The sequence below is a fragment of the Nyctibius grandis genome, chromosome 4 (assembly GCF_013368605.1).
Source record: "Nyctibius grandis isolate bNycGra1 chromosome 4, bNycGra1.pri, whole genome shotgun sequence".
NCBI lineage: Eukaryota > Metazoa > Chordata > Aves > Nyctibiiformes > Nyctibiidae > Nyctibius > Nyctibius grandis.
Genome location: NC_090661.1, coordinates 633,152 through 660,418, shown reverse-complemented (window position 1 = coordinate 660,418; position 27,267 = coordinate 633,152). Strand labels below are relative to the sequence as shown.

General features: G+C 53.2%; 1 protein-coding gene across 1 annotated transcript in view; it reads left to right on the top strand.

The window, feature by feature from the left end:
- Positions 1 to 21,076, top strand: part of BAHD1 (bromo adjacent homology domain containing 1) — a 36,308-nt gene extending 15,232 nt beyond the window's left edge. Inside the window, exons 2-7 of the mRNA XM_068397730.1 lie at positions 5,338 to 6,987; positions 10,077 to 10,438; positions 13,440 to 13,599; positions 14,660 to 14,736; positions 17,083 to 17,174; positions 18,131 to 21,076. Coding sequence (XP_068253831.1) covers positions 5,355 to 6,987; positions 10,077 to 10,438; positions 13,440 to 13,599; positions 14,660 to 14,736; positions 17,083 to 17,174; positions 18,131 to 18,320 — 2,514 coding nt within the window. The 5' untranslated portion in view covers positions 5,338 to 5,354 and the 3' untranslated portion in view covers positions 18,321 to 21,076. The remainder of the gene's footprint in view (positions 1 to 5,337; positions 6,988 to 10,076; positions 10,439 to 13,439; positions 13,600 to 14,659; positions 14,737 to 17,082; positions 17,175 to 18,130) is intronic.
- The last annotated feature ends 6,191 nt before the right edge of the window (positions 21,077 to 27,267 follow it).

The window sequence follows — 27,267 nt, the reverse complement described above, 5'->3', positions numbered from 1 at the left end:
GTGCCAAATGGATGAGGAGCTTTAAAAGCTTTAAATTTCTGTGCTTTTGGCATCGTCTCCGTGGAACGAGCGCGTCTCCGTAGTGAAGCCTTGGAAAGGAAATGGTGCTTGAACGGGTAGTCCCAGACTAGTTTCTTCTAATTTCACTCGCAATCAAGTGATGGAGATGGAGAGACAGATGCTGCAGCTGCGTGATTACAGAAAATGCAGCTGTTAACACACTTGCTTTATTTTCCTGCTAATGAGGCATCAACTCTCTTCTGATTTTGCTGTTTGGGTAGTGTTTTATTCTAGCAGAAAACTGGACCGGTGGTGGTGGTGTTTAATTTTGCTTTGTTCTGATCTGGTTTGGGTTCAGCAGCTGTCAAGACAATTTTTCAGAACCAGTCCAGTCTGAGGAAGGAGGCAGCAATTCCGACTAGCTTCCAAATGCTTGGTGGGCTCTGGATGCAGCTGGTTACACTAAACTGCTTTGTTGAACTTGTTTCACAGAATCAATGAGGTTGGAAGAGCCCTCTGGGCTCATTGAGTCCAACCATTGCCCTGACACCACCATGGCAACTAGACCAGGGCACTAAGTGCCATGGCCAGGCTTTTCTTCAACCCCTCCAGAGATGGTGACTCCACCACCTCCCTGGGCAGCCCCTTCCAATGGCTAATGACCCTTGCTGAGAAGAAATGCTGCTAATGTCCAACCTGAACCTCCTCTGGCGAAGCTTGAGGCTGTGTCCTCTTGTCCTATCACTGGTTGCCCGGGAGAAGAGGCTGACCCCTACTCCGCTACAACCTCCCTTCAGGTAGTGGTAGACTTGGGAGGATAAACAATGCCCCAACTTCTACAAACCACTCAGTGGGTTGTGGTGGTGGTTTTATTGTGGTGGTATCAGGGGAAAGTTCCCTGTGTAGAAACTGAACCTTTTCAACCACACTTTGCAACTGATCCACTTAAAATTGGTTTATTTCTATTGATAATATACTGATAATAAATATTGAGGCAGCGCAGAGCAAATGGGGTTCAGTCATGTGTCTGAAGACAAACAGAATTCACCTGACTTTGGACTTAGGTTTTTAGTGGGGTGGGATGTGGAAGAATAACCTCTCGGTCTCCAAACTGAGTAGGTCGGGGAGAAACTTGGCTGATTTTTTTGTTTGTTTTTGTTTACCCAAGGAATCCATCGTAGAAATTTGAGAGTAATGCCAACTTCTGCGTTTGCCTGAGTTACTTTGGTTGTATTTCTGCACGTTGTCCTGTGTTTCTGCTGTGAAGCTGGGTTGCAGAGGGTTTACGATCATGTGCTGCTGGATGGTACTGGTGTTTTCCTTGCTGGCACTTAAAGGATTTACTTGGCTACAATGCCAGAATGTGTGGGGTCGGCTTATTTTGCCTTTCCACAAATTTCCAGATATTTAGTTCTTCATCTGTAGATCAGTGCGTTATGGTGTTAGAGCAGCTGACCTCTGAGTGTGGGAGAGAGAACTTAGAGGCCAGGTGCCAAGGAGATCTATGCAGACATAACCTCCTTTTATTAAAAAAGCAATAATTAAAATCCCAGCTGCCTGTGATTGATTCCTGTTGTGCCCAAGAACTTGTCGTGTCAAAGGGCTTACGCGACTGAGACTCTTAAAATGGATTGCATCGAATCTTGGTGCTCTTCCTGCTTTAATGCCTTTTTGACTTGATATCTCTGTTGTCATCTTTGCATGTTCAACTCGAGTGTTTCTCTTGACACTCCTGGTTGCAGCCTGTCAGTGATGAAAGCTGGGTTGGAGTATGAGCTGTGTAAACGCGTTACAACACGGCAAGATGTTGCTACCTGCTTTGGGCTGGAAGACACATCTTGTGTCCGGGCTTTGGAGAGGGAGGTGGGTTTCTCGCAGTTCTAGGGAACATGTTGAAAAAAGGAGGGGGAGGAAAAATCAGTCTTCACTTTGGGTAGTGCTGCTTAAAGCATTCCTATGCTTAGGTTCCAGAAAAGGTGTTTTATTTAAGGTGTTGTTTGTCTTGGCATTCCTCATAGGGTCAAACAGGGGAGATGGTCACTGTGGTGTTAATGACTCTGCTCCACTGTTGGAAAAATCCCCGTCCTTCAGTCGCTGCCAGGATTTTTCTAACTTTAGAGCAGATGAGGTAGGAACAAAGTCATGTCTGTGGTACTCAGGTTTTGATAGATACTCTAACTCATTTGAGTGCTGGCAGGCTGTAGAGCCCAGCAAGTGAAGGGTGTGTGGTGGGTGGCCAGAAGGTCACGCTGCTGCTGGCGAAAGCTTGAGGAGAAGGTGGCTGCTGCTGGTTTTTAAGGCAAGCCACGGCTGTTTATTTTGGGTTTTTCACCTCTCCGCTGGGCACCTCTGCCAGACGCTCAGCCTCTCGGTACGGACAACAGAAAATAGGGTGAGAGCTGCAAGGAAACCACTGGCCAATATAGCCTGGGAAAGGTTGTCCTCCCCAGGGCACGGTTACGTAGGATGCCCGGGCTGCCCCTGCCAAACCCTGCTCTGCCCGATTTGTTTTTGAAATTATAGTCCTCTTGCAAACTGCAGAGGTGGAGTTTGTGTGGTCAGTTTGGCCTCTTGGGCAAGAAGAATTCCAGTTTTGGAGGAAATTGTCTGTCTGACTTGATAAGCATCCTCCTAATTTCCAGAACCTGTTTTCTAATCAAACCCACCATGGATATACATAAATGTTTGCTCCCCACAGAGCACTAGGGGGATACCCTGTGTGTCATGGGGTGTAAGGGGTCAGTTACCCCAAAACACGCTGGGAAGAGTCTGACATCTAGAAAAGCACCGTGCAAACCACAGTGGCTTTCAAGCCCGAAGTTTCTTTTAGTTAAGGCATATATAAGCAAGTCAATTAAAACACAGTGGGCTTATTTCAAATAGATAATCTAATTATCAGCTTGATTAAACCATATCAAATGAACAGTTCTTGTAATTCAGCAGCTTTGTTCTAATCACTGCAAAGGCAGTAGTAGCTTTAATTAAAGCCTCGGAAGTGGCAGACCGGTGTCGATCGTGTCAATGGAGAGGTGTTCCAGCCAAATCCCCGACTGCAGCGAAGATCAAACCACTCCGAGGTTGATGCTGATGTGAAGACCAACTCTTTGGTGCTGCTGAAGGGAATCTGACTATTTCATAAATACCATTAAATGCCAGCAATTGTCCTTTTCTGCTCTTTCCTGTGCTCAGGTACAGATTTAATTAAATCTATTCCAGTATCGCTTAATTAGGTTAACTTTTTTTAATGTTTACAGGTTAGTGTCACCTACCTGTATCCTTAGTGTTAGACCTACGGCTTCTTATGTGAACGTGTGCTCCTCCAGACTGCAAAATTGCTTAATTCTCAGATACCTGGCACGAGCCTGCTGCAGGTCGCTTGCTGAGGTTGAAATGCAGGAGTGCAAAGGCAAAAAAAATGCAAAAAAAATGGAACAGGAAAGCTAAAAATCAGGTTTAGTTTGTTGGATAACTCGGAAGCCAACTCGTGGCTGAAGGGGCTCTCCAGACGGTGCTGCTCCTCTCGTATCACTTGCTTACTAAATACTTAGAGGCCGTTGAGTAGCGAGCTCCTACTCGCGGTGTGGTGGGAACGCCTGGGCCGTACCCGTTGCGTGGCTGGGTGAGGCCCCAGGCTCTGCGCTGACCCTTGGGTGAGGGCAGTCAGCAGTTGTCTCTGTTTCTTCTGGGTTTGGTGCTTCCTCCCCGCCTCTCCATGGAGACCTCTTGCGATGTGCTGCCTGGGGGAGCCATCCTCCTCCTGCAGCTGGGGTGCCTTGGGCGTTTGCAGGGGAAGTTCCCTCTTAGGGTACATCAGGGCCAGACCGCATTCAGAAGAGTGTGTCCAGCAGATCGAGGGAGGTCCTCCTCCCCCTCTACCCTGTTGAGACCTCACCTGGGGTATTGCGTTCAGTTCTGGGCTCCCCAGTTCAAGAGGGACAGAGATCTACTGGAGAGAGTCTAACAGAGGGCTACGAGGGTGATGAAGGGACTGGAACACCTGCCTTAGGAGGAAAGGTTGGGAGACCTGGGGCTTTTGAGTGTGGAGAAGAGAAGATTGAGAGGGGATCTGGTTAATGGGTATAAATAGATGAGGGTGGGTGTCAAGAGGAAAGGGGCAACCTCTTGTCACTTGTGCAGGGCAATGGATGCGAGCTGGAGCACGGGAAGTTCAACCTCAACATGAGGAAGAACTTCTTTACTGTGAGGGTGCCAGAGCCCTGGCACAGGCTCCCCAGAGAGGGTGTGGACCCTCCTTCTCTGGAGGCTTCCAAGCCCCGTCTGGACGCGTTCCTGTGTGACCTGCCCTAGCCTGGTCCTGCTCTGGCAGGGGGTTGGACTCGATGATCTCCAGAGGTCCCTTCCAACCCCTCCCAATTTATGAGTCTATGATCTATGATTCTATGTTCTACCTGGCCAGGAGAGTCCAGCTGTGCTGCAGCTGCCCGCTCTGCCAGCAGCTTCGGTGGGGTGCTGGGTGTTGCTCTGCTCAGCCGTTCCTCCAGCGAGGCGGTTCCTGCTCTGGGTGCAGATTCTTATCTCTCTATGTTTTAGTAATTTGTGTCAGTTTTGAACTGTGACTTCACATAGCATCTAGATGAAAAGTCAGGAATGACATGCAGATGAGTAATTCTTTTTCCTCCCATAAACGTATTTTTAGGGCCTCTCTGCTGAGCCTGTTGATTTGGTTCTTTAATGTCCACAACGTTTATAAAATACGACCGTAGGGAACGACAGCAGCAGGGAGTAGCCAGGTTCTAACCTGCACAGGGATTTGCATGTATTTAATTTATTAATGTTGGCAGATCTCTGCTTAATAGACGGAGTTTACTTTTCACATGAGTAGGTGGACTTTTTGTTTTTCTTTGGTCTAATTGTTTCAGCAAACGACAATGAAACATTCTGCCTGTAACAACATGCAAGCAGTCAGATACCTGGGGTTTGTTTCTGCTGCGTGCCCCGGACCAGCATCCAGATCAGCTTTCGTAGATTTGATGAGAATCTGTAACGTGTTAGAAACAGGATCAGTGGAACGGGGAGCGTCCTCGGACTGGGAGCGGGGTGAAGCAGCTTGCTGGCCATACCCTGCTTTTCCCAGCTGCTGTGGCATTTGCTGTCACCGCCTTGCTTTTAATTACAGTCGTGTTCTACGGCTTAATATTAAGCCGCATCTCATTGCATCCTGTCTCTTAATTGGCTTAACTGGCCATCACCCAAGAAGACTCTGCTGTGTATAGAAACAAGCTTCCCCAAATATTTCCTAATTGGCAGTTGGTGCTTTGTGAGGAGCCGGGTCCCTCTCAGCGATATTAATAGATGTTTTCTTCTGTTCGTTCGCAGGATTGGACATTGATCCTATGACGCATGCCCGGAAGAAACAACTTTTCCTTCTGAAACATCCAGCTGGTTCTGCTGGCCGAGCTTCGTCCCCGGCGGGCAGCAGGAGGATGGACAGGACCGACGCAGAGTGTGGCGAGCAGAGGGACGGAGATGCCACCGAGGCTCCGAGCTGTCCGAGCGGGTTTGTGGGGACGAACAAAAGCAAGAATTTGCACGAGGTGCGAAAGACGTACCCGCTGCGGAGACGCCTGCTCCCCTCGGTGAGCAAAAAGACCTGCAAAGTGCTCCTCACCAGGCTGGAGGACGTGGCTGGATCTCTGTCAAAACAGACCCAGAGCTGTAAAAAAAAGGACCTTCCCAGTTGGATGGAGGGTTTGGGACCTGCTTTGTTCTCCGAACAAGTTCAGCCTGTGGGAGCAGGGAAGAGTGATTCATCGGGGGAAAAGTGCACAATAACTTATCCAGGGACAGAGCAAGACCTTGACAGCGCTCCTTCAGAGCCCAGGAAGCGCAGGCTGGCCTCGCTGAACGCGGAGGCGGTGAACAACCTGCTTTTTGAACGGGACGATGGCTTGTTATCAGGCAGGCGTTGTCGGAGGGACTCCGTTAAAGCCGGCGGAGACTGTACCGGTAAGAGCTTGCACTGCAAAGCTGGTGACAACTGGCCTGCGCTGGAAAAAACAGCTGTGAAAGCAGGGAAAGGAAAGAACCGGCACGAGCCCAGTCAGAAATGCAATAGCTGTGACCATTCGCTGGATGAGGTCTTTGACGACGGCACAAAGAGGGAGGACGGTGCCATCTCCTACCATCCCACCCCAAAGAGACTGGCCAGCCTGAACGCCGTGGCCTTTCTGAAGCTGACCCATGAGAAAGACCAACCCCTGAAGCAGAGGAGTAAATCGGACGGAGAGGGCAAGTCCGAGAACCACTGCTCCAAATCTACGCTCAAATGGGCCAAAGCCGGGAGGAAGAATTGCGTCAAATCCAAGAAGGAAACGGCCAGCTTCAAAACGGACGGGCAGCACGGCTGGCGAGGGCTTACTCTGGGCGCTTTGGGGAAGGGAGAGCAGCGGGACTCCTCTCGGCTCTACGGGACAGAGCCCGTCCCTTACGAGTCGCTGTCGGGCTCCTACGCCAGCACGGAGGGTTTCTACCACAGACTGCCTTTGCTCATGGGGGGGCAAGCTTCCATGAAGCCGGAGTACGGAAGACCCGGGGAGAAATCGCCGACCCCCAAGCAGGAGTTTCATCAGCCTTCCTTCCCCGTGCAGCAGTTCCCTCCCCTGCCCGTGCCCGGGAACCACGCGGATTGTGGATGTCTCTACGAAGCCTCCGATCTGACTCCGCTCAACGGGTTTTACGTTTATTATGGCCAAAGTGGATACAGTGGCTACTCTCACTGCTCCGTTTACCCCAAGGACGAGCTTTCCCAACCCGCTCCCTGCGAGGGGCTCTTGGTGTCGCCCGGCTCCTTGCCGGCCGGGGCTCACTTCCAGCCGCTCCACTGGTGTAACTCGCCGTACTGCTGCGGAGAAGGGACGGCCATCAACAGCTACAGCGTCTGCGGCGTGGTGCACGTGCCCGAGGGCAGGGTTGGCGGCGTGCACGCGGGGCGCAACAGCTACCCCTACAAAATGCCTTTTGCAGCAGGTAAGGAGCAGGTCTCGCTCGGCGTTCCCAGGAGAGGAGGGCTGGTTCAGCGTGGTGGCCGACGAAGGTGTCTCGTTGCCGGAGGCGAGCTCTGGCTCAGCTTCGGCAGCCCAACTGCGGCTCGGAACAAATCTGCATTTCCTCTCCTCTTCCCCCATGTTTAGCCCCGAGGGTTTTCCCACTGAAAGGTCTTATTGGCGTGGAAAGTGTAGAATCGGTGAAAGGGTTTGGGCAGTGAGAAGGTGACTCGTGACTGGTCACGCCAGAGCGAACCGCGTAGCTTTGAGCCGTGTAAAATGACTGGGGTTTAGTTGCTCCGTGCTCTGCGAGGCCTCTCGCCATCCTGCCGGGCTGCTCTGAGCGGAGGGTCTGAAGCACATCAGGCTGAGTTCCTCCTCCATTCCCAGCAGCTCTCGGGGCTGAAGTATCTTCACAGAGCGGTGCGAAGGAGCAGGCACTGCCTCGGTCATTGGGCTGTTGCTGGTGCGAGCTGTGTGGGGGTGCAGCCGTTTGAGATCTTACAGATGAGATCTGGCAGGGCTGCGTAACGATTCGGGTCGAGTCTGGTGTTTGGCCAGATGCTGGAGTATCACCGCCGTGAAGGCCAATGGCATCCTGGCCTCTGTTAGGAGCAGTGTGACCAGCCGGTCTGGGGAAGTGATCGTCCCTCTGTACTCAGCACTGGTGAGGCCGCACCTTGAATCCTGTGTCCAGTTCTGGGCCCCGCACTTCAAGAGAGATGTTGAGGTGTTGGAGCGAGTGCAGAGGAGGGCGACCAAGCTGGTGAAGGGTCTGGAGGGTCTGACCTCCGAGGAATGGCTGAGGGAGCTGGGGGTGTTTAGCCTGGAGAAGAGGAGGCTCAGAGGTGACCTTAGTGCAGTCTACAAGTACCTGAAGGGAGGTTGTAGCGGGGTGGGAGTCGGGCTCTTCTCCCAGGCAACCAGCGCTAGGACAAGAGGACACAGCCTCAAGCTTGGCCAGGGGAGGGTCAGGTTGGCCATTAGGAAGCATTTCTTCTCAGCAAGGGTCATTAGGCATTGGAAGGGGCTGCCCAGGGAGGTGGTGGAGTCACCATCTCTGGAGGGGTTTAAGAAAAGCCTGGCCATGGCACTTAGTGCCCTGGTCTAGTTGCCGTGGTGGTGTCAGGGCCATGGTTGGACTCGATGATCCCAGAGGGCTCTTCCGACCTCATTCATTGATTCTGAGTTGTAAGTGCCGCGTACACCATTAGTTTGGCGAGCAGTGATGCCATCTTAAAGAATGTCTGAACACAAGGCATTGAAAGGAGAAGAGGTGGCGGTGTGAGAGGTGATGTAGTTACTTGCCTGGCTCTCCTCTGCCCCTGTCTGTCTTCTTCAGCTGGTGGGAGTGTAAACATCGATCTTCCAGCTCACCATGTGTTCAGGCCTGAGGGAGCCATGACTTAGCCACTTAAACCAGATTTTCAGGTAGGGGGATGAAGTTATGGTTGAGCGAGGCTTTGTCATCTTCCATTGTAGGAAGCTGCTGAAACTCAGGAGCGTTTGGTTGAGGTATAATTTCCATTTTCCCTAAATACCCCCCTGTCATGGTGCCGCTGCCTACAGTAGCAGCTAGACCGTGCTCACTGGTGGCTTCAGTGCTCTCTGAAGCTGCGTGCTTGCAAGACAACCAGCTCAGCAGTGTGCTCTTGGCTGATGGTTTTCTGTGTCATGCCCTGAGGTCACGTCAGTCGACTTTGTTCCTGAAATGTTGCGTGCTGGTGCCTCTGGCTTTGTGCAACCAGAAGGATGCAGGGTGCAAGCAGAGTATTTTTCGGGGTTCAGCCCTCCCCGTGCACTCGATGATTTCTCATGGTGGTGCCAGGGGTGTGTAATCACTAGCTGGGTGTCACCCTGCTGCGAAGCTCTTCCTTAGTGTGAGTTCCTACCTTGGGAGCAACTTTGATTTAAAAGCCTGCAACATCAGAGTAGTTTAGGCTTTGTTTTGTGGATTGAATCACAGAATCAGTGAGGTTGGAAGAGCCCTCTGGGCTCATCGAGTCCAACCATTGCCCTGACACCACCGTGGCAACTAGACCATGGCACTAAGTGCCATGTCCAGTCTTTTCTTAAACCCCTCCAGAGATGGTGACTCCACCACCTCCCTGGGCAGCCCCTTCCAATGGCTAATGACCCTTGCTGAGAAGAAATGCTTCCTAATGTCCAACCTGAACCTCCCCTGGCGCAGCTTGAGGCTGTGTCCTCTTGTCCTGTCACTGGAGCTGGGTGACCTCGGGTGCTTTTTCACTTTTAGATGTTTTAGCAGCTGTGCAGTCCCACAGGTCTGCTAGGACACACTCTGGTCTGGAGGCATCTCCTGGAGGTGGCCTGAAGCTGGTCCCCCAAAAAGCACACTGTCAGGTCCAGGGAGCAGGGCTGCGGTGTGCGTTGCTCTGGGAGCTGTCTGCCTGCTCACGGGGGGTAACTCAGATCCAACATGCCCTGGTTGGACGCGTTGGCCAGGGCTGAGGCCTTGTTTTGTGCCTCCTGGAGCGGTGTGAGGTGTCCTGAGTGCGCCAGCCAAGCTACTGACCTGTGGTGGTTAACGCGTCTGCTTTGGGGACGCGGTTTTGCTGAAGGCAGCAGCGTGCATCGTCTTACAGAGTTTTGTTCTACGTTGTTTCATATTTCTGGAGTTATTTTGGAGGATCTTCTCAGTTTTCCCCGACTAGTAGAATTTGGCTGTTTGAAAGAAGCTGGCTGCTTCTGCTGGTGTGGTTTAATCCTCCCCGGCGTTTTGATAAGCCTTTTATTTCTTTTATACATATTGACAGGCTGGAACTGCTTTGGCCACTGGCCAGCCTCACGCTGGCGTTACTTCGGGGGATTTCAGCTGGGTTTGTTGTAGTGCGGCGTCATCGGCAGCAACACGTTGGAGCATCGCAGGCTTGGAAGTGTCTTTGCTTTCAGAATCCAGTGACGGTGCAAAATGAAACGACAACGTGAAGAGTCTTTACTGCTCTAATGCAATAAAGGGAATTTCAGGGGACAGCAGTGGTAGCTTGGGATAGTCCCAATTGTGTGGTCATCTTGTTTCAAGTTACATACGTGCCTCTTTTCTTCCCTTAGAAGGCTGCAAGTCTCTGGACCAGCTGAACCTCACAATCCCTGTGGCAGGGCACCCCGCGTCGCCTGCCCACCCGCTCTCAGGATGTCCTGTACCCAGCGTGCCACCGGCTGCAGAACCCGTTCCTCATCTGCAGACCCCCAACTCTGACCCTCAGACCATGGCCCGCGAATGTCCCCAGAGCTCGAAGCCTCCCAGCGGCTCCAAATCCGGGCTCCGAAATACTCCGGGCTGTCTCCACGCCTCCGACAGCAAAGCGGCAGGAGGTCACTCCCACCCGAAGCAGCAGCGCATCGGCAGGCGGAGGGCTACCAACGGCTGGATGCCCGTCGGCACGGCCTGCGAGAAGGCCGTCTACGTCGTGGTAGGTGTCTGTGGAGCGCTGGTTTTTGCGTGTGTACGGCTATTCCCACTTGTACATCTCCAGGGGACTAAGATCGTGGAGGCTTGAGAGCGTTTTGGGTCTTGCTTCAAGGTGGAGGTGGTCACTAGATGCCATCTAGAACCTCCTGGACAAGCAAATAGTGCCTTTTCATAGAATGTGAGGGGTTGGAAGGGACCTCTGGAGATCATCGAGTCCAACCCCCTGCCAGAGCAGGACCAGGCTAGGGCAGGTCACACAGGAACGCATCCACACGGGGCTTGGAAGGCTCCAGAGAAGGAGACTCCACACCCTCTCTGGGGAGCCTGTGCCAGTGCTCTGTCACCCTTACAGTAAAGAAGTTCTTCCTCACGTTGAGGTTGACCTTCCTGTGCTCCAGCTCGCACCCATTGCCCCTTGTCCTATCGCAGGGCACAAGTGACAAGAGGTTGCCCCTTCCCTCTTGACACTCAGCCCTCATCTATTCATACCCATTAATCAGATCCTCTCAATCTTCTCTTCTCCACACTCAAAAGCCCCAGGTCTCTCAACCCTTCCTCCTAAGGCAGGTGTTCCAGTCCCTTCATCATCCTCATAGCCCTCCGTTGGACTCTCTCCAGTAGATCTCTGTCCCTCTTGAACTGGGGAGCCCAGTTTTGGCTGGGCTTCGAGGCCGAGCTGCTGTTGGCTTTGTTTTTCTCCTGCGCCCTGGTGTTACCTCGCACAGCATGACCCGTGGTTTGGAAAGGAAGGAAAACCTGCTGCTCCTGTGCTAGCATCAGCTGAACCGCCACGATGACGAATGCTTCTGGCTTTGGCATTTACAAGGGTGGCACCTGTAGCACCTGTGAGTCCAACCTACAGAGATCAGCCTCTAGCTTCTTCCTCCTGGGTTAGGTAGGGCGAACCTGTCTGAGAAAATGAGGGAGGTTTTAGCCTTCTTACAAGGAGTGGTTGTCTAAAGGCAGCTCTCGTGAGGTGGTTGTTCTCGCTGATGGTGGCTGTCACCCAGCAGGAATCTCCTGGAGAGCACAGAGGACTGGGACAGTATCCTGGCTCCCAGATGGAATTTTTCTAGCACCCAATATCCTCCTCCTTGTAACTGATCTGGTGCGATGGCCAGTCACTCACAGAATCACAGAATGGTTCAGGGTTGGAAGGGGCCTCTGGAGACCACCCAGTCCAACCCCTGCCAAAGCAGGGTCACCCAGAGCACGTTGCACAGGGTCGTGTCCAGGCGGGTTTGAATATCTCCAGAGAAGGAGACTCCCCCGCCTCCCTGGGCAGCCTGTGCCAGGGCTCTGCCACCCTCACAGTAAAGAAGTTCCTCCTCATATTCAGGTGGAACTTTCCATGTTTCAGCTTGTGCCCATTGCCCCTTGTCCTGTCACTGGGCACCACTGAGAAGAGTCTGGCCCCATCCCCCTGACACCCACCCCTAAGGTATTTGTAAGTGTTGATAAGATCCCCCCTCAGTCTGCTCTTCTCCAGCTGAACAGCCCCAGCTCCCTCGGCCTCTCCTCATAAGAGAGATGCTCCAGCCCTCTGACCATCTTTGTAGCCCTTCGCTGGACTCTCTCCAGTAATTCCTTATCTTTCTTGAACTGGGGGGCCCAGAACTGCACACAGTTACTCCAGATGTGGCCTCACCAGGGCCGTGTAGAGGGGCAGGAGAACCTCCCTTGACCTGTTGGCCACACTCTTCCTACACACTCCTTCACACACTCCTTCAAGGATTCCTTGTCTGTACTTTCCCATTCGTTGTGTTCAGGGGCAGAGTCTGGCTCTTGCATGACTGGAAACTTCCTGCCAGAAAATTTAATTCACTCCAGTAAAGTCCACTTCAGTTGAGAGAGAAGGCGATATCCTTCGTGTTATTGAAACATCAGAGCTGTGGACGTGGCACGTGGGCCCACGTGCTGTCTGGGAAGGTGGGACAAGGTGTTGAGCTACGTGCAGTGAGTGTCAGCAGCCAGGGGAGCCGTGGCGCCGCGTGGGGCGGGGGTACAACCTGGAGCTGCCAAGAGCATCATCCACGAAGGGTTTCGGGGCTTCAGCCCTCGGGGCTGTGTGTGGGTGCGAGGCTGGAGCCCGTGAAAGGCAGAGATGGGCCCCTGGCACCCGTCGCTCAGTCTGTGACACCTCGGAAGGAGCAGCACACCGTTAATCTCCTTTGCCTGGGCGGTCTGGCAGGAGGTAAACCCGGCCTACTCAGGCATTCTGAAATGAGTTTTCAGAGCAAAAATTAAATAAAATAACCCCCTGCCCAGTTCACAGTCCAAAAAGTGATCATTGTGTAAGGTTAGAGGGTACAGGCAATGGTAGCCATCTCGTTAAGGAGAGCTTTGTGCCGCTGCCTCCCTGCCACCCCCTGCCCTGCTCAGGTGAAATGTTTCCCCTTTTATTTATTTTCTTACAATATTTGTATTGGAGAAATGCACAGCATTCAAAATACACCGGGTTTTCCATGCCTTTGGGTATGAAGGCAAGGCACAGGTAGGCGGATAAAATGGTGATTTTTCTGAAGGTTTTTGCATGCAGAATTGAAGGAGCAGTTGGTTTTAATTTGAAATAAGGGTATTAATTTCAGAAATAATGCTTTTGTGACACCTGCTCCTTACTGCCAGCACTGCATAGGAGAAATAGTTGTGTTTGCTCTCTTGTTTTATTTGAAAACTTTGGCCATGTGTGACCTGCGAGCACTTGGATGCTCTTTCTCCATGAGCTTTCTTTACCTATGGATGCCCTACCCGTAGAAAAAGTAACTCATTTGGCCTGATTGTTGTTATAAACCAACCTGGTGGGAACAGAGATGCCCCGAGTGGTCTTATCTTCTCTTGGAGATCTCTTGGAGTGGAAGCACTTAGCTCTGAGTAGGCTTAGGCGAGCTTTTATTCGCAGCAGGACCAAAGGAGCCTTGGATTAGGGCAGCAAACACTAAACTAACCCCTTGCCTGTGCCCTCAGGTTGTTTTATTTTGTGTGTGTGTGTTCTAATGGTACAGAATGAACCCGAGCCGGCCGTTCGCAAGAGCTACCAGGCTGTGGAGAGAGATGGGGAGATCATCCGGGTGCGAGACACCGTCCTCTTGAAATCGGGGCCCCGGAAGAAATCCATGCCGTACGTCGCGAAGATATCGGCGCTGTGGGAAGACCCCAAAACAGGTACTGTGGGAAGACCCCAAAACTTGGGTACAAGCCACCCCAAAAGAGTGTGGCTTGCCTCTGTGCTGGGACTGGGGAAGTGATGGGGCTCGGGAGAGCCGCCAGCTCGTTAGGGTGCCGCACCGCTGCCAGCCGGGGTGATGAAGGGGAAGAGATTAGCTCCGTGGCTTTGGTTCAGATTATTCCAGGAGCTGAAATGCTCTTTAATCACTAGCTTGGGACTGGTAATCAAAATCTTCCTGGTTGTGAAAGCACGTAATATCTGCCAAGTGCCCGTCTTAGCAACGATCTCCTTCGTTATTTCATCACAACAGACATCTCAGGAGGTGCTGGTTGCTCCTCTGCTCTATCCAGCGTCTGGGCTGGGAGGTGGTGTGGAGCACGGGCTTCCCTGCAGCAGCTCAGTGGGACTGAGCAGAGACAGTGACTGGAGTAGTGGGGGCTTGGTGGTAAGGTGCCGTGTCTGACTAGCGATACCTGAGCCAAGGAGGCTGTGCCAGATGCCACCAAGTACAGATTTTGCTTAAAAGTTAAAAAAAATAAGTTATGTGTAAAAGAAGTGATGATCGTGTGGTGGTGAGGCCCATCTTGGTCATGTCATCCTGTGACAGCGATTCTGGCATTAACCTGGGAGTTAATGCTGCAAGTACCGAGCTTTGGATGAGCATCTTAGGATCATAGAACCATTCTGGTTGGAAAGGACCTTGAAGATCACCTTCTCCAGCTTGTGCTCTGAAGGGATACTTTTTTCAGGTGGAAACTTTGGATTTTGGGGGGCTTTTATATTTTTTTTGGTGCCTAACTGACCTCTTTGTGACGATGTAACCCAAGTAGAAGGGGGTGAAGGTGTAATGCAATAGCAACGTGACCGACTTCATACAGCTCCTTGCTGTAACAAAAGGACACCTAATTCAGCATGAAATATTTATCACGGCACAGCTGCCTCGCCGTGAGCGCTGTGGGGATGAAAGGGATGGAGCAGGAGGAGGAAGCTGGGTGTTAGTGGGAGAACACTACGAGAAAACTGGGGCTTGACGTATTTTAATCCACCTTCTTGCAGGGGAGCTGATGATGAGCCTCCTGTGGTACTACAGACCGGAGCACACGCAGGGAGGCCGCAACCCCAGTATGCACCAGGTGAGCCGGGGTGGGGGGGTGCTGGGGCGTGTGGTTCTGCAGGAGGAGGGGGTGAGCCTGAGCATCTCCCTGCGTCCCTGGGTGGGCTCAGACTCGGGCTGAGCTGCTGGTTTGGGTGAAATGGAGCTGTCTCTTGGCTGCAATGCAGCTGTTGCCAGATGTGTGGAGTGGTTGTGTCCTACAGATGGGCTTTTCCCCAGTTTGTTGTCGTGTGTAGAGACTCTGGGCTGTAACAAGCTGCTGCACTTTCCACATGGCCGCTTCTGTTAAGGTTTAGTGTTTCTCCCTTTAATCTGAGAAAATCCTGTGTGCTAAATGAAAAGTTGTTTCAGTGCTGCCTTAGGAGTAAGGAGTGAGCTGATACTGACTCAAGAGCAGACGCCCTCCCACAAAGGCTGTTCTAATTCCCTCAGAAACACAGAGCTCAGTGCAAAAGCTGCTGCAATTCTGCAGGACGTTGGAGTTACCTGTATCATGTGCTACCCTTCTATCATAAATCCATTCATCTACTTCTTAAACTCCAGAAACTTGTTTGTTTTGTGCAGAAACGTGGGTGCATCGTCCTTCCCCTGGGTAGATTTATGGTGAGAATTAAAGGCTGACTCAAGGGTGTTGTGCCAGTGTAGAAAAACGTGAATCATTATGACTTGGCGCCTTGCTCTGCTTTGCGTGGGCTTGTGTTGGGTGACAGAACAAGCTGGTGTTAAACTGGGAATGGAGAATTTCCTGCTGTTTTCAACCCACCAAAATACTTGGTGCCTTTTTCCTTTTTTACTTTCTTCAATAAAAGGGGAGGGAGGGGGTGAGAGCCGGACTGGGGAGCCGCTGGGGAGCTGGACCTGCCTGACTCACAGGGCACAGATGAGTTTCTAAACCACAACGTGGCACCTTCTCCTTTTGTGGTCCATAAACGAAACGTGACTGTATCTGGTTGCGTTTTAGCATAGAGACTGTGCCAGGAGTCTGGCCAGGAGGAACGAAGCCAGTTTTTTGCACACCTGCTTAATTACCCAAGACTTCAAATGAGAGCTGAGTGGCTGGGCTGGGCTTGCCAAAGATGACTCAGACAGTTCTGAGGGAAGGAGCAGCCCAAAACCCCAATGTGCAGAAGCGAGGCGTGGCATTTTCGGTTTCTCTGGTGAAGCGTGTCCCCAAACGGTGACCCTTCTGTGAGCCTTTCCCTCCAGCCTCCTTCCTCGGGGCTGTGAGCAGAAACCAAGCCTGCAGGGAATGCTTCCAGACTTGTGCAGAGCATCCTTCCTCGCAGAGATCGCCTTTGCTGATCTAACCACACCTGAAATTCTTTAATAGCTCTGTCAGGGTTGCCCCATATCTAACCAATCCTGCCTGCTGCAGAGCCAAGTTTCCTAAATTACCCTGGGAAAAAAGGCTATTGCTGCTTCCCTGACTAAACCAGCCTTTCTAATTGAATTGGGGTGAGGAAGGGTTGGAAAAGAAGGAATTCCTTTAGCTTTGATGTAGAGATGGGTTAGAAAGACTGGTCGTGTGTCAAGGCTTAGTAGTAAAGACAGCAAAGTGCTGTCCAACCTCCGTTTCAGTTCGTAGCTGTACAAGTGAATTGGGAGGGTTTCCAGCACAGGAGAGGGAAAAGGAGTGAAGAACGTCCCTAGGAGCTCGGAGGAACGTGTGGGTGGGGAGTGCTCCGAGCTCCTGCCTGCAGGAGCATCGCTCGCTGGGTTTGCTGGACGCCCTCCGACGGCTCCTTCCACGTGGAGTGTGAGCACAAAGTCAGATTTCGGATCAGCTGGAGCAGAGGCACCTCTTGCAGGGGTTTTTCCTCTCTCTGAGCCTGGGCAGTACCTCTCCCGACGGACTCAGCCTCCCTCCCTCTTACCTGTCATCCCCAGGTATCCCAACAGCACTTTCAAAACGCTGCTTTTATTTTTTCCAGTGCAGCATTGCAAAGGCTCGTCTCCTGGGACACTGCTCAGCGGTGGCCACAAGCCATCTGTCATCCCCAGGAGGAAAGAGGAGGCTGAGGGGTGTAGCTGGTAGCGGTCTTGCTGCTGGAGTGCGTTTGTAACGTTGGCAGTATGTGTGGGATTGGGACACGTGGCCTCCCAGTGTGCTGGGCAGCGTTAAATGGTGGGGGAACTCAATGCTGTGCTCACGTGGTGCTGGATAAAATCCTGGTGCACACTATGAATGGGTCCCACAACACCTGGAGGGTGTCTGGGTGATGTGAAATACCGGCTCTGAAGGGTATCTGCTACGAGCATGCTTTGAGAGACTCCCCTTTAAGGAGATGGGTGAAGGCATGGAGCTGGCCCTACCTCCCCGGGGCTCCTGGCCAGCTGGGTGACCTCCTCCTTCCTTCTCTTGCAGAATGAGATCTTTGCATCCCGGCATCAGGACGAAAACAGCGTTGCCTGCATAGAGGAGAAGTGCTACGTGCTGACCTTTGCAGAGTACTGCAGGTAGGTGGTGCTCTTAACTTGTGCTCTGCCCGAGACCTTCATCCGTCACCAGCTCTTGTCACCCTTTCCGTTTCCAACCATCACTCAGCAGAACTCTCCCAGCCTTTGCTGGGGCTAATTAACAAAATCAAGGCCAAAGCGGTAAAAGCAAGGTGGGTGAATTGCAGTTGTCTTTCATCCTGCACCTGGGGAGGAGGAATAAAATGCACCAGGACAGGTTAGGAGGCGATCTGCTCGAGAGCAGCTCCGTGGAGAAGGACCTTGGAGTCCTGGTGGACAACAAGTTACCCATGGGACAGCAATGTGCCCTTGGGGCCAAGAAGGCCGATGGGATCCTGGGGTGCATTCAGAAGAGTGTGTCCAGCAGATCGAGGGAGGTCCTCCTCCCCCTCTACCCTGCTGAGAGCTCCCCTGGGGTGTTGCGGTCAGTTCTGGGCTCCCCAGTTCAAGAGGGACAGGGATCTACTGGAGAGAGTCCAACGGAGGGCTACGAGGGTGATGAAGGGACTGGAACACCTGCCTTAGGAGGAAAGGTTGGGAGACCTGGGGCTTTTGAGTGTGGAGAAGAGAAGACTTGAGAGGGGATCTGATTAATGGGTATAAATAGATGAGGGCTGGGTGTCGAGAGGAAAGGGGCAACCTCTTGTGCCCTGCGATAGGACAAGGGGCGATGGATGCGAGCTGGAGCACGGGAAGTTCAACCTCAACGTGAGGAAGAACTTCTTTACTGTGAGGGTGCCAGAGCCCTGGCACAGGCTCCCCAGAGAGGGTGTGGGGTCTCCTTCTCTGGAGGCTTCCAAGCCCCGTGTGGATGCGTTCCTGTGTGACCTGCCCTAGATTGGTCCTGCTCTGGCAGGGGGTTGGACTCGATGATCTCCAGAGGTCCCTTCCAACCCCTCCCATTCCATGAGTCTATGATCTATGATTCTAATTCTTCCACTGTCATTGCCTTGCAGATTTTGTGCCTTGGCAAAGCGTCGAGTCGAAGGGATCCCGGGCAGGAAAACCATGCTGGTTCCTCCCTCGGAGGAGTACTCCACGCCTCTGCACCGCAAGGTGCCCGAGGACACTGACCCCGAGCTGGTTTTCCTCTGTCGTCACGTCTACGACTTCAGGCACGGGCGCATCTTGAAGAACCCGCAGTAGCACCGTCCTTGGGTCGGACCGCGGCGAGGCCGGGCGGCGCCGGAGGGCCGGTGGGAGGCTGAGCTCGTGCTGCTCGTGGCCGAGAGCGCCCGGTGCTCGCTGCTCGGACTGGGAAACGGGCGCAGGAGCAGAGCCCCGCGGCGGCAGGCGGCGGTTGAAAGCACAGCACTTCGTTAAAAGCATAAGTGAAAATATATACGTATAAAATAAATATATGTATATAGATATAGGTACTTGCCTATGTAAATCTATATCTATATATGTATGTAGAGATGCATATATTGGGAGGGGGTTGCAGGGGATAAAAGCCAGTAAACTGAATCTAGAGCCATGGCTGGTGGGAGCGGTGGAGAGGCGCAGGAGGGACGCTTTGGTGCGTTGTGTGAGTCAAGCTGTGACAGTTCTGTGGTTTTCGTGCCCTGATGGGAAGCGTGAGGACGGGGCAGAGCACAGGAGCCTCCTGCATCCCGCAGGACAGACGCTGGGGGCTCCTGGCGGGTGAGAGCTGCTCCAAAGCACAGCCGATGCTTCGGGAGCTGCCTGGGGGCAGAGTGGCTGCGTGTCGTGCCTGGGGAGGTTGTGCTCCGTCGGGGGAAGAGGTGACCCCTGTTCTCCCTCCCCTTTCTCTTCCCCTCACCTCACTGCTCTGTGATTCACCCCCTGGATCGGGGCTTGGAGATCTGCCCCATCACAGAGCGGAGAGGGAGCCGGCAGGAGCGCAGGCTTTGCGCCCCGGCGCAGTGTCGGGGAGAGCTGGGCGTCTGCCACAATGTTTTCTCTTCTGAGCATTGCTCTTCCTCCAGCGGCTGAGGGGCTGGAGCAATCAGTGGCTTTGCTCTTTCTTCCTGGTTTGTTTTCCTCTAGTGTCGTTCACAGTCCCTGTTTAACCCCATATGGCTTCGGTGTGAAGAAGCAAGAGGCCAGAGGGCGAAATGGCAAACCCTCTTCTTGAGTGTGTTTGGCTTTTTTAAATTCCGCCCCCTCCTCTCCTGTCCTGACCCTGGTGAAGCCATCAGCAGGGCTGTCTGGGCGCTGCCTGGCAGCCTGCCCCCTCCAGCCCCATCCTGGCACCTGAGCAAGCTCACCAAAGTGGCTTCGGGGCTCCTGGAAGGAGCTGAGCGTTGGTCAAGGTTCACATCGACCACCACGCCCTGAGCCCCGCGGATATTGCCTCTTGCCTTACGTGTGTAGATCCTAGAGAGACCTTGGCTTATCTTCACGCAAACTGAGTTCACTCTGAAGCAAACCAAAGGACAGCGTCAGAGTCGCTCACACAGAGCTGGGAGCCCACTCCTGCGTTGCACTGACGTAAAGAAGGAGGATCAACAGAACCGAGTCGCTCGTTGAAACGTGCTCTGCAGTTGGCTGGTCTTTGGGGGCTTCTGAGCTCATGGGGGAGCGCAGGGCTCACCTGGCCTGGAGAGAAACCCCCAGCATCAAATCCCTTCCGGGGAGGTAGTTTGTAACGCAGGAGATTTGCTCTACATACCAAAGAGGGGAACGTGTCTAGAAGGCGATGGCTGGAGAGAAGGTGGCAAGATGTGGGCGAACAGGGCACGCGTGTCCCTGCTGTCGGTGGGTGAGCCCTGCTCAGTGTGGCAGAAGGGGCTGGAAAAGCCCTGTTTGTTCTTGCCTGCGCGGCCCCGGGGAGAACACCCAGCTCCAGGAGGGTCGGTCTTAGGGGTGCGAGCAGGAGTTTGGGGGTGAAGCATCTTATCTCACTTATACCTCAAGATACTGTTAGTGTCAGAGTTAATTGCTCAGATTTCTCCTTAACGATTCGCTTGGGCGCTGGTGGCCTCTTGGGCGCTGGTGGCCTCTTGGGCGCTGGTGGCCTCTTGGAACGATGCGGTTGGGCTGTGCTGTGTCAGGGTGGGAGTTGGGAGCCCCATGGAAGTGCCACGGGGTGCAAGGAGGTGCTGGAGAAAGTGGGGTCTGATGCTCCTGGGAAGAGGCTGTTAGTGGCTGGGGGAGCGGGGCTGCTCCTGCCCCTCGCAGAAGGGGATCGTGGCTGCCCAGGGCAGCGCTGGAGGGGAGGGGAGCAGCTGCCGTGGTGGCGTGGAAGGTGATGGGGAGCCCTAAATGCACACGCTTGACTCGGTGGGGACCCTCTGACACCCAGCCCGTGGCCACCTCCCTCTAGCAGAAGTACCACCCGCTGCAGGGTGCTCTGAGACCCGCCAGGCAGGTGGACCCCAGCCTGGGAAACCACAGTAACTCGCTGCAAATCCTTCTTCTGAGCCCTCTGCCCCCCGCTCCCACCTTTGTCCTGGCTCCTCGCCACGGAGAAGAGAACTTGGACTTGTCCTGGGTCTGGAACGGGCTCTGGCCCGTGGCCGGAGAGGACAAATCCTGCCTCTTCTCACGTTAGAATCTGCTTCGGGCCAGGAACATCGTTTGAGATTCACGTGGTTGCTGATGCTGTTGTGCAAAACAGCATGTAAATGAATTGAAATGTCTTATCCATAATGAAAATATTTCATGCTTTTTTAATCTATTAGATATGGAAATATTTTTTGAAACTGAAAATGCAGTCAGTAGAATTTAAATTGAAACGTAATACATGTAAAATATATTTTAGTTGATAATTTTGTAAAATGCACTTTTTTGTGTCTCTTCCCTGGTTTCCCAGATCTGTATTTCAGTGTTTACAGACGGAATGAGAACATTCCCTATACCCTCCTTCTGTGAGAAAGATATATTAGAAGTAATTCTTAAAAAATAAATTTGAAAAACCGTATTGATTTAGAAAACAACCCCGTGCTGCGCTGTTCTTCTCTTCCTTGCCCAAACTTGCCACTCGGGCCCACTGGGAAGGTGCCAACGTGGGTGCTCGGGGTCTTGGGGTGAGCAGTGGGGTGACTCTTGGGGTTTCCAGTGCAAAGGGAAGGAGGAGGGCTGGGGGATGCTGATTTTTTTTTTCCCCAATCTCCTCTTGGCAGCTGCTGTTGTTGGTTTGAGTTGGAACCGACCTTTCTATGATGTGGAGAAGAGCCTGGAGAAGAGAAGGCTCCAGGGAGACCTTCTAGGACCTTCCAGTGCCTGAAGGGGCTACAGGAGGGCGGGAGAGGGGCTTTTGACAAGGACAAGTAGTGACAGGACGAGGGGGAACGGTTTTAAACTGAAAGAGGGGAGATTGAGATGTGATATTGGGAAGAAATTCTTTGCTGTGAGGGTGGTGAGACCCTGGCCCAGGTTGCCCAGAGAAGCTGTGGCTGCCCCCTCCCTGGCAGTGTTCAAGGCCAGGTTGGATGGGGCTGGGAGCAACCTGGTCTGGTGGAAGGTGTCCCTGCCCGTGGCAGGGGGTTGGAACTGGATGGGCTTTAAGGTCCCTCCCAACCCAAACCAGTCTGGGATTCTGATTCTCTATTTCAGTCTGTGCCATTCAGGCAGGGCAGGTGGCAGTGGCCAAGCTCGTCTCTACCGGGGTGGGTGCAGGAGCCATGGCAGGAAGCTGAATTCAAGCTGAAAAAGGAAATGTCTTGATACCGAAGCGTATTAAGCTGTGAATTATCTTCCCAAAGGGAGGCAGGAGCTCACCCTGTGCCATTTAAATTTGCAAGCTGGTGTGGGGTCATGGGCATGATACTTCTGACCCCGTGGCCTTGGATTTCTGCTGAAGAACCAATTTCACATTTTCCCCGTTGTATTTAATGCGACTCGGCTGCCCGGAGGCATCAGTAACGCGGGTGCCAGGAGTGGAGCAGACCCCGTGCCCTGTGCATGCCCCACGCCTCGGGCCAGCTCTGGCACTTTGCCCACCAGGACGGCCTCTCGGAGGGGCACATTAAAAAGAAAACCAAGAAAAAAGCTTTTCTGTCCCAGCTCTGGCAAGCTGCAGTCAAAGGGATAATCTGTGGCGGACTGAAAAGTTGGGATTAATGTCAGACCAAATTGGATTTACTGTTGAAATCTGCTGCCCGAGGGAGCGTGTGGTGTCCAGCTCTTCTGCATCCGACGTCCAACAACCTCCTGCTCTGGTACCTCATCTGGTGCTGCCAGGGACCTGCTGCTGCCCCGTGGGCACGGGGCCATCCCAGGAGGTGACACCGTGTGTTGGCAGAGGTGGGCTCACGCCGCTGTGAAGCCCAGAGGTGCGTTGCCACCTGCATCCCGCACTGCTGAGGACCTCGTGGTGGCTCCACGTCTGGTTTTGATGACCCAACGGTGATGGAGGTGACTGGTGGAGCCAGTCTGCTGCGTCGCATCTCCCCTCGTTTCCACGTCTGGAGGTGACGGCGTTATCAGCATCGCTGGGGGAAGGTGGCACTGGGGGTGCTGGGAAGGAGCAGTCGGGGCTGCAGGCACCTGCAGAGGCTTCGGCTGGGGTTTGGGTGCTGGGACAGGCGCGTTGGGTGGGTGGGAGATGTTCAAAAGTGCATCCTGGGCTTTGGGAATTCAGTCCTTTGGGAAGCACGGGAGGGTTTGTCCGCGTTGTCACTGCCATTCCTGCAGCCTGGGGGACGCTGGTGTGGCTCTTCACTCCGTGGCGGAGCTCCCTGCCCCGGGGCCGGTGCCAGCTGGGCTCCTGGCACCCGCCTTGGGGGGCTTCCCGGGGCTCCCCCACCCCACAGACCCAAAGCCGTGCTCAGGACTCGCTCCCGGTGCCGAAGCATCCTCCCACCCCGAGCCAAAGCCACGAGCTCCTGGTTACGTTTAACCGCTGCTTTAACGCCGCTAATTATAATCGACTGTAATTGTGCCAAAATTCATCGCAGCCAAGCGGCGGGAGCAATTTGGGCTGTCACATTAACGTGACGGAGCGCTCAGTCACTCTCCCTGCTCGGCGCCCTTAAAGCGGCTGCTGATAAACGAGCTGTGCCGGAGCAGCAGCGTGTGGCTGCCCGAGGTTTGCCCCGTGGCTAGTGGCCACATGACTGGTGGCAGCACCAGCCCCAGTAGAGCTGGTGCCACCCGGGGTCTGCAGCGTTTCAGAGCCGCTTTCTGCGTTGCTCCCGCGCTGGCTGTTCCGTTGGAAGCTGAATAAAACCGAGGTTTAAGCTTTTCATGTTCATCTCTAGCTGCTGGTTGCTCCCGCAGACCCCAGCGACGCAGCGGCATCAGCCCTTGAGGTCTCTTCCAACCTGAGTGATTCTGTGATCCTGTAAATCTAAGCAGGGCTCAGTCAAACAGGTAATGATCAGTTCCTTTCTGCACACTGTTTGGGGTTTTTTTTGCCTTGTGACAATGATTTCTGGTGTCAGAGACAAGATGCTGCAGGTTTAGGAGGTGTTGGAGCAGATTTAGTCCTTGTTCCGCTGCCTGTGAAATTAAGTGGGTCACAGAAACATTAGTTGGACAAATTCAAGCAGCAAACAGCAAAAAACATGTTGGTGCTGCGGAGGGGTCACACTGGCAACACGGTATGGTGACCTGGGCTTTGGCTCTGTCCATTTTGCAGGAAAGAAGTTGCTGTTTCTTATCCTGATGTTTGATTTTGTTTTATTAAGGAATGTAAATAACTTATTTCTACTCGGGGAGTCGGCCTCTTCTCCCAGGCAACCAGCGACAGGACAAGAGGACACAGCCTCAAGCTTGGCCAGGGGAGGGTCAGGTTGGACATTAGGAAGCATTTCTTCTCAGCAAGGGTCATTAGCCATTGGAAGGGGCTGCCCAGGGAGGTGGTGGAGTCACCATCTCTGGAGGGGTTTAAGAAAAGCCTGGACATGGCACTTAGTGCCCTGGTCTAGTTGCCATGGTTGGACTCGATGATCCCAGAGGGCTCTTCCAACCTGGTTGATTCTGTGATTCTGTGAACTTTCTGCGTTATTTAAGCGTGCGTGGGGGTAACGAGGCTGGTGCTGATCCCCGGAAAGGACCTGCGGGACTCCCAACTTCATTCCAGCCCCGCAAGAGCTGCATGGGAGCCTCAGGCAACTGCTTGTTGTAAAGAGTAGCAGACATACCTGGAATAAGTTAAGAGGCTTTGAGACTCTCCTGCAACACAGGTTTCATAGCTATGTGGGATCCAACGTGTGTTGGGTTTGAAAACGGATGGTAAAACCCCAGCTGGCTGCTGGCACAATGCGTGCCAATCTGGTAGCCAGAGAGGTAGCCCTGGTGTGTAAGGGTTGGAAGGGGTTAGAGCTTGGTCGGTGGGTTTGTGGGGGATGAAGGGTAGAAAAAGGGAGTTGTGGTTGTTACTGACTTCTAGGGTTGAATACGCTCAGCCTGGGAATGGCTTGTGCACGTTGACCCGGTCTTTTGGGAAGCCCTGGGAGCAGCTGCCCGTGGCAGCACCAGGAAGGCTCTGACTCAGCCACGTTCCCGAACGCCGGCCCCGTTGTGCTGGCGCCTGCGGTATTTCTGAACTCTCTCTGACCTCCTGCCCAGCTGGAGCACATTTGAGCGCGCGTCGCTGGCTCCTATACGGTGCGTGTAGCTCCCGGGGGGAACGTATAGCTGTGCAGCTTGTGCCAGCCGCGCTGGCTGCCTTCCCCGTGGGCTCCTGGCAGCCTCTGTGTCTGGTACCACGGACCCGCTGTCCTTGCCATCCCCGGGGACCTGGATGTGCTCCCTCCGTGCATCACACCCCGCCGGGAAGCCGAGGAGGGACGAGCCGTTACGGCTTCTGCTGACCACGTAGGTGCGTGGTGGTTCTCCTTGCTCGGAGGAACTAAAGCTCCTGAAATGTCTCAGTTCAAAAGCGATGTCACAGTTATGCACAGCGGAGCGGGGAGAGGGGAACCAAGCTCAGCATAAGGTCTTTGCGAGTTCAGCCAGCTGCGTATCAATTAATTTGCAGTTCCCAGATAAGCAGATCCGTCAGCACTACATTTTCCTTGAAAATGGTGATTTTTTGTTATGAGGGAGATGAACTGAGCCTATCGTAACAATCTCCTCTGAATTATTCAGCATATTCATCCACCATGTTTGACTTTGTTTTAAAAAGATGACTTTTTCCCTAGAGATAAGAAACTGCCTTCACAGTGAGCCGATTGTGAAATGCCTTCTGTGCTTATCCACTTGGTTAAGAGGCTTTATCACACTAAATTACTGGATAATCTCTGGACACGCAGCCACAACATCACATCTCTTCTTCCTTTGCTTGTTTTACTTCTTGATCTGGAGCTGCTCGGATCCGCCCAAGGGGTCTCATTTGCCCACGTTAGGAGTCACCGTCCCGTTGCCAGACACCTGTGCTCTTCAGTCCTTAAATCAAAGTTCCCTTGCACACCTAGGAGACAAATAAACCCACTGACATCATGGGCAGTCTTCTATTTCTAGCAGTCTGGAATATATTTTCAGAACCACTCTGTTATCACATGTAACTGCTCTAGACCTGTAGCTATTGGGGTGAATAGAAACAAAAGAGGACAAGCGGAGCCAGACTGATGCCTTCTAAGAAACAACACTTTCCCTTGGCTGCTTTGGCACTAGTATTAGTGCCTGTGCAGGAGTTTACTGCAATCAGAGACTTTTTCTCTAAGATGAGGGCTTTTCTCCTCTTGATGCCACAGATTCTATATGTTGGTGCAGCTTCAGTTTGCGCTGGTGTTGAGATCAAGATCAGATCCTTGGACCTGCCCTCTGAAATCGGAGCAGAAATCTGCTAACGCTACAGTGTGCAGATTTACAGCTGTGCTGCTGGTGGCAGAGCAGAAGATACCACCACTTCCTAGAGCTAAAGCTGTATTTACATCAAAATAAACCTGTAAAATGTAAAATCATCTAGCTTCAGGCTCTCGCGCTGCACTACAAATGCTTTGTCTGCCTTGGCTGACAAAATGCTCTTGGCTTTTGATCAAAGAAAACTAAGTGGAAGCTGTTTTTTCTCTTGATGTTAAGAAAGCTTTTGACAGAGAGAGCCCCTGCAAGACTAGTTACAACGCACAAGCCCCGTGGTAGGCTCTGAAAACACATTGAAAGAAAAATACGCTGAACTATGCGGGTATGAAATGATTTCTGCTCCGGCAAGGGCTGGCTGTAGGAATGGCATCCTCACGGCCAGCTTCGTGCTACGGCTGTTCGGGCTGCTGCCTGGCTCCACCGACAAGCCGCTGCTACAGCTTGTGGCTGCTTTGGCTGGTCAAAGCCTCGGCATCGAGCGGTTTGCCCTAAGCAGAGGTGGTGGGAGGAGGACGTCAGCGGAGTCGTTCGAAGAAGGCGGCTTGGGGGAAACACCTACAAAGTTTTAGAAATCTTGTCCTTTGCCTTTCAGGTGGTGGCACAGCCGTCCTCGGCCCAGACTATGTGTAACTCTGCTCGGCTCACAGGTAACTTCCATCTCCTTCTCCTCTCGGCTGCTAAACCCATACAGCGATAAAGTGGCACAACGACTAATTACAGCTAGTTTGGGCTAGTACTGTAAAAAGCCATTTAATTAAAGCCTGTATCACTGCACATAGCCACGTAAGGGCTAAATATGAGCTGAGAACCACCAGGCTTTGAACTGTGCTGCGAGCAGCGCCCTGTAACTCAGAGCAAACCCCGGAGGGTTTTATTTTATATCACGCTTAATGTATTTTGGGGAGAGGGGAGCGTGGGGTGTTACTCAGACAGCTGATAGAGGCAGTGATGCCTGTGCCTGGTGCTGGCGGGTGGTTAAACATCGAACGGGCTGCGCAGGGCAGAGTCCCCATCCCTGGCGGGGTTTAAAGCGGTGTAGATGTGGTGCTGAGGGACGTGGGTTGGTGGTGGCCTGGGCAGCGCTGGGTTATGGTTGGGACTTGATGATCACAGGATGGTTTGGGTTGGAAGGGACCGTAAAGACCATCTGGTTCCACCCCCAGCACAGGCAGGGACCCCTTCCACCAGAGCAGGCTGCTCCCAGCCCCGTCCAGCCCGGCCTTGAAGGATCCTTTACCCACGATCCTAAAGCTGCTTCACAACCACACCGACTCCGCGCTCCCTCCGGGTGCCGCAGCCCCCGGCCCGGCCCTTCCCCGTGCGGGAGGCGAGCGGCGGGGCGGGCCCACCGCGCCATGGCCGCCGCCCCCCGCGGCCC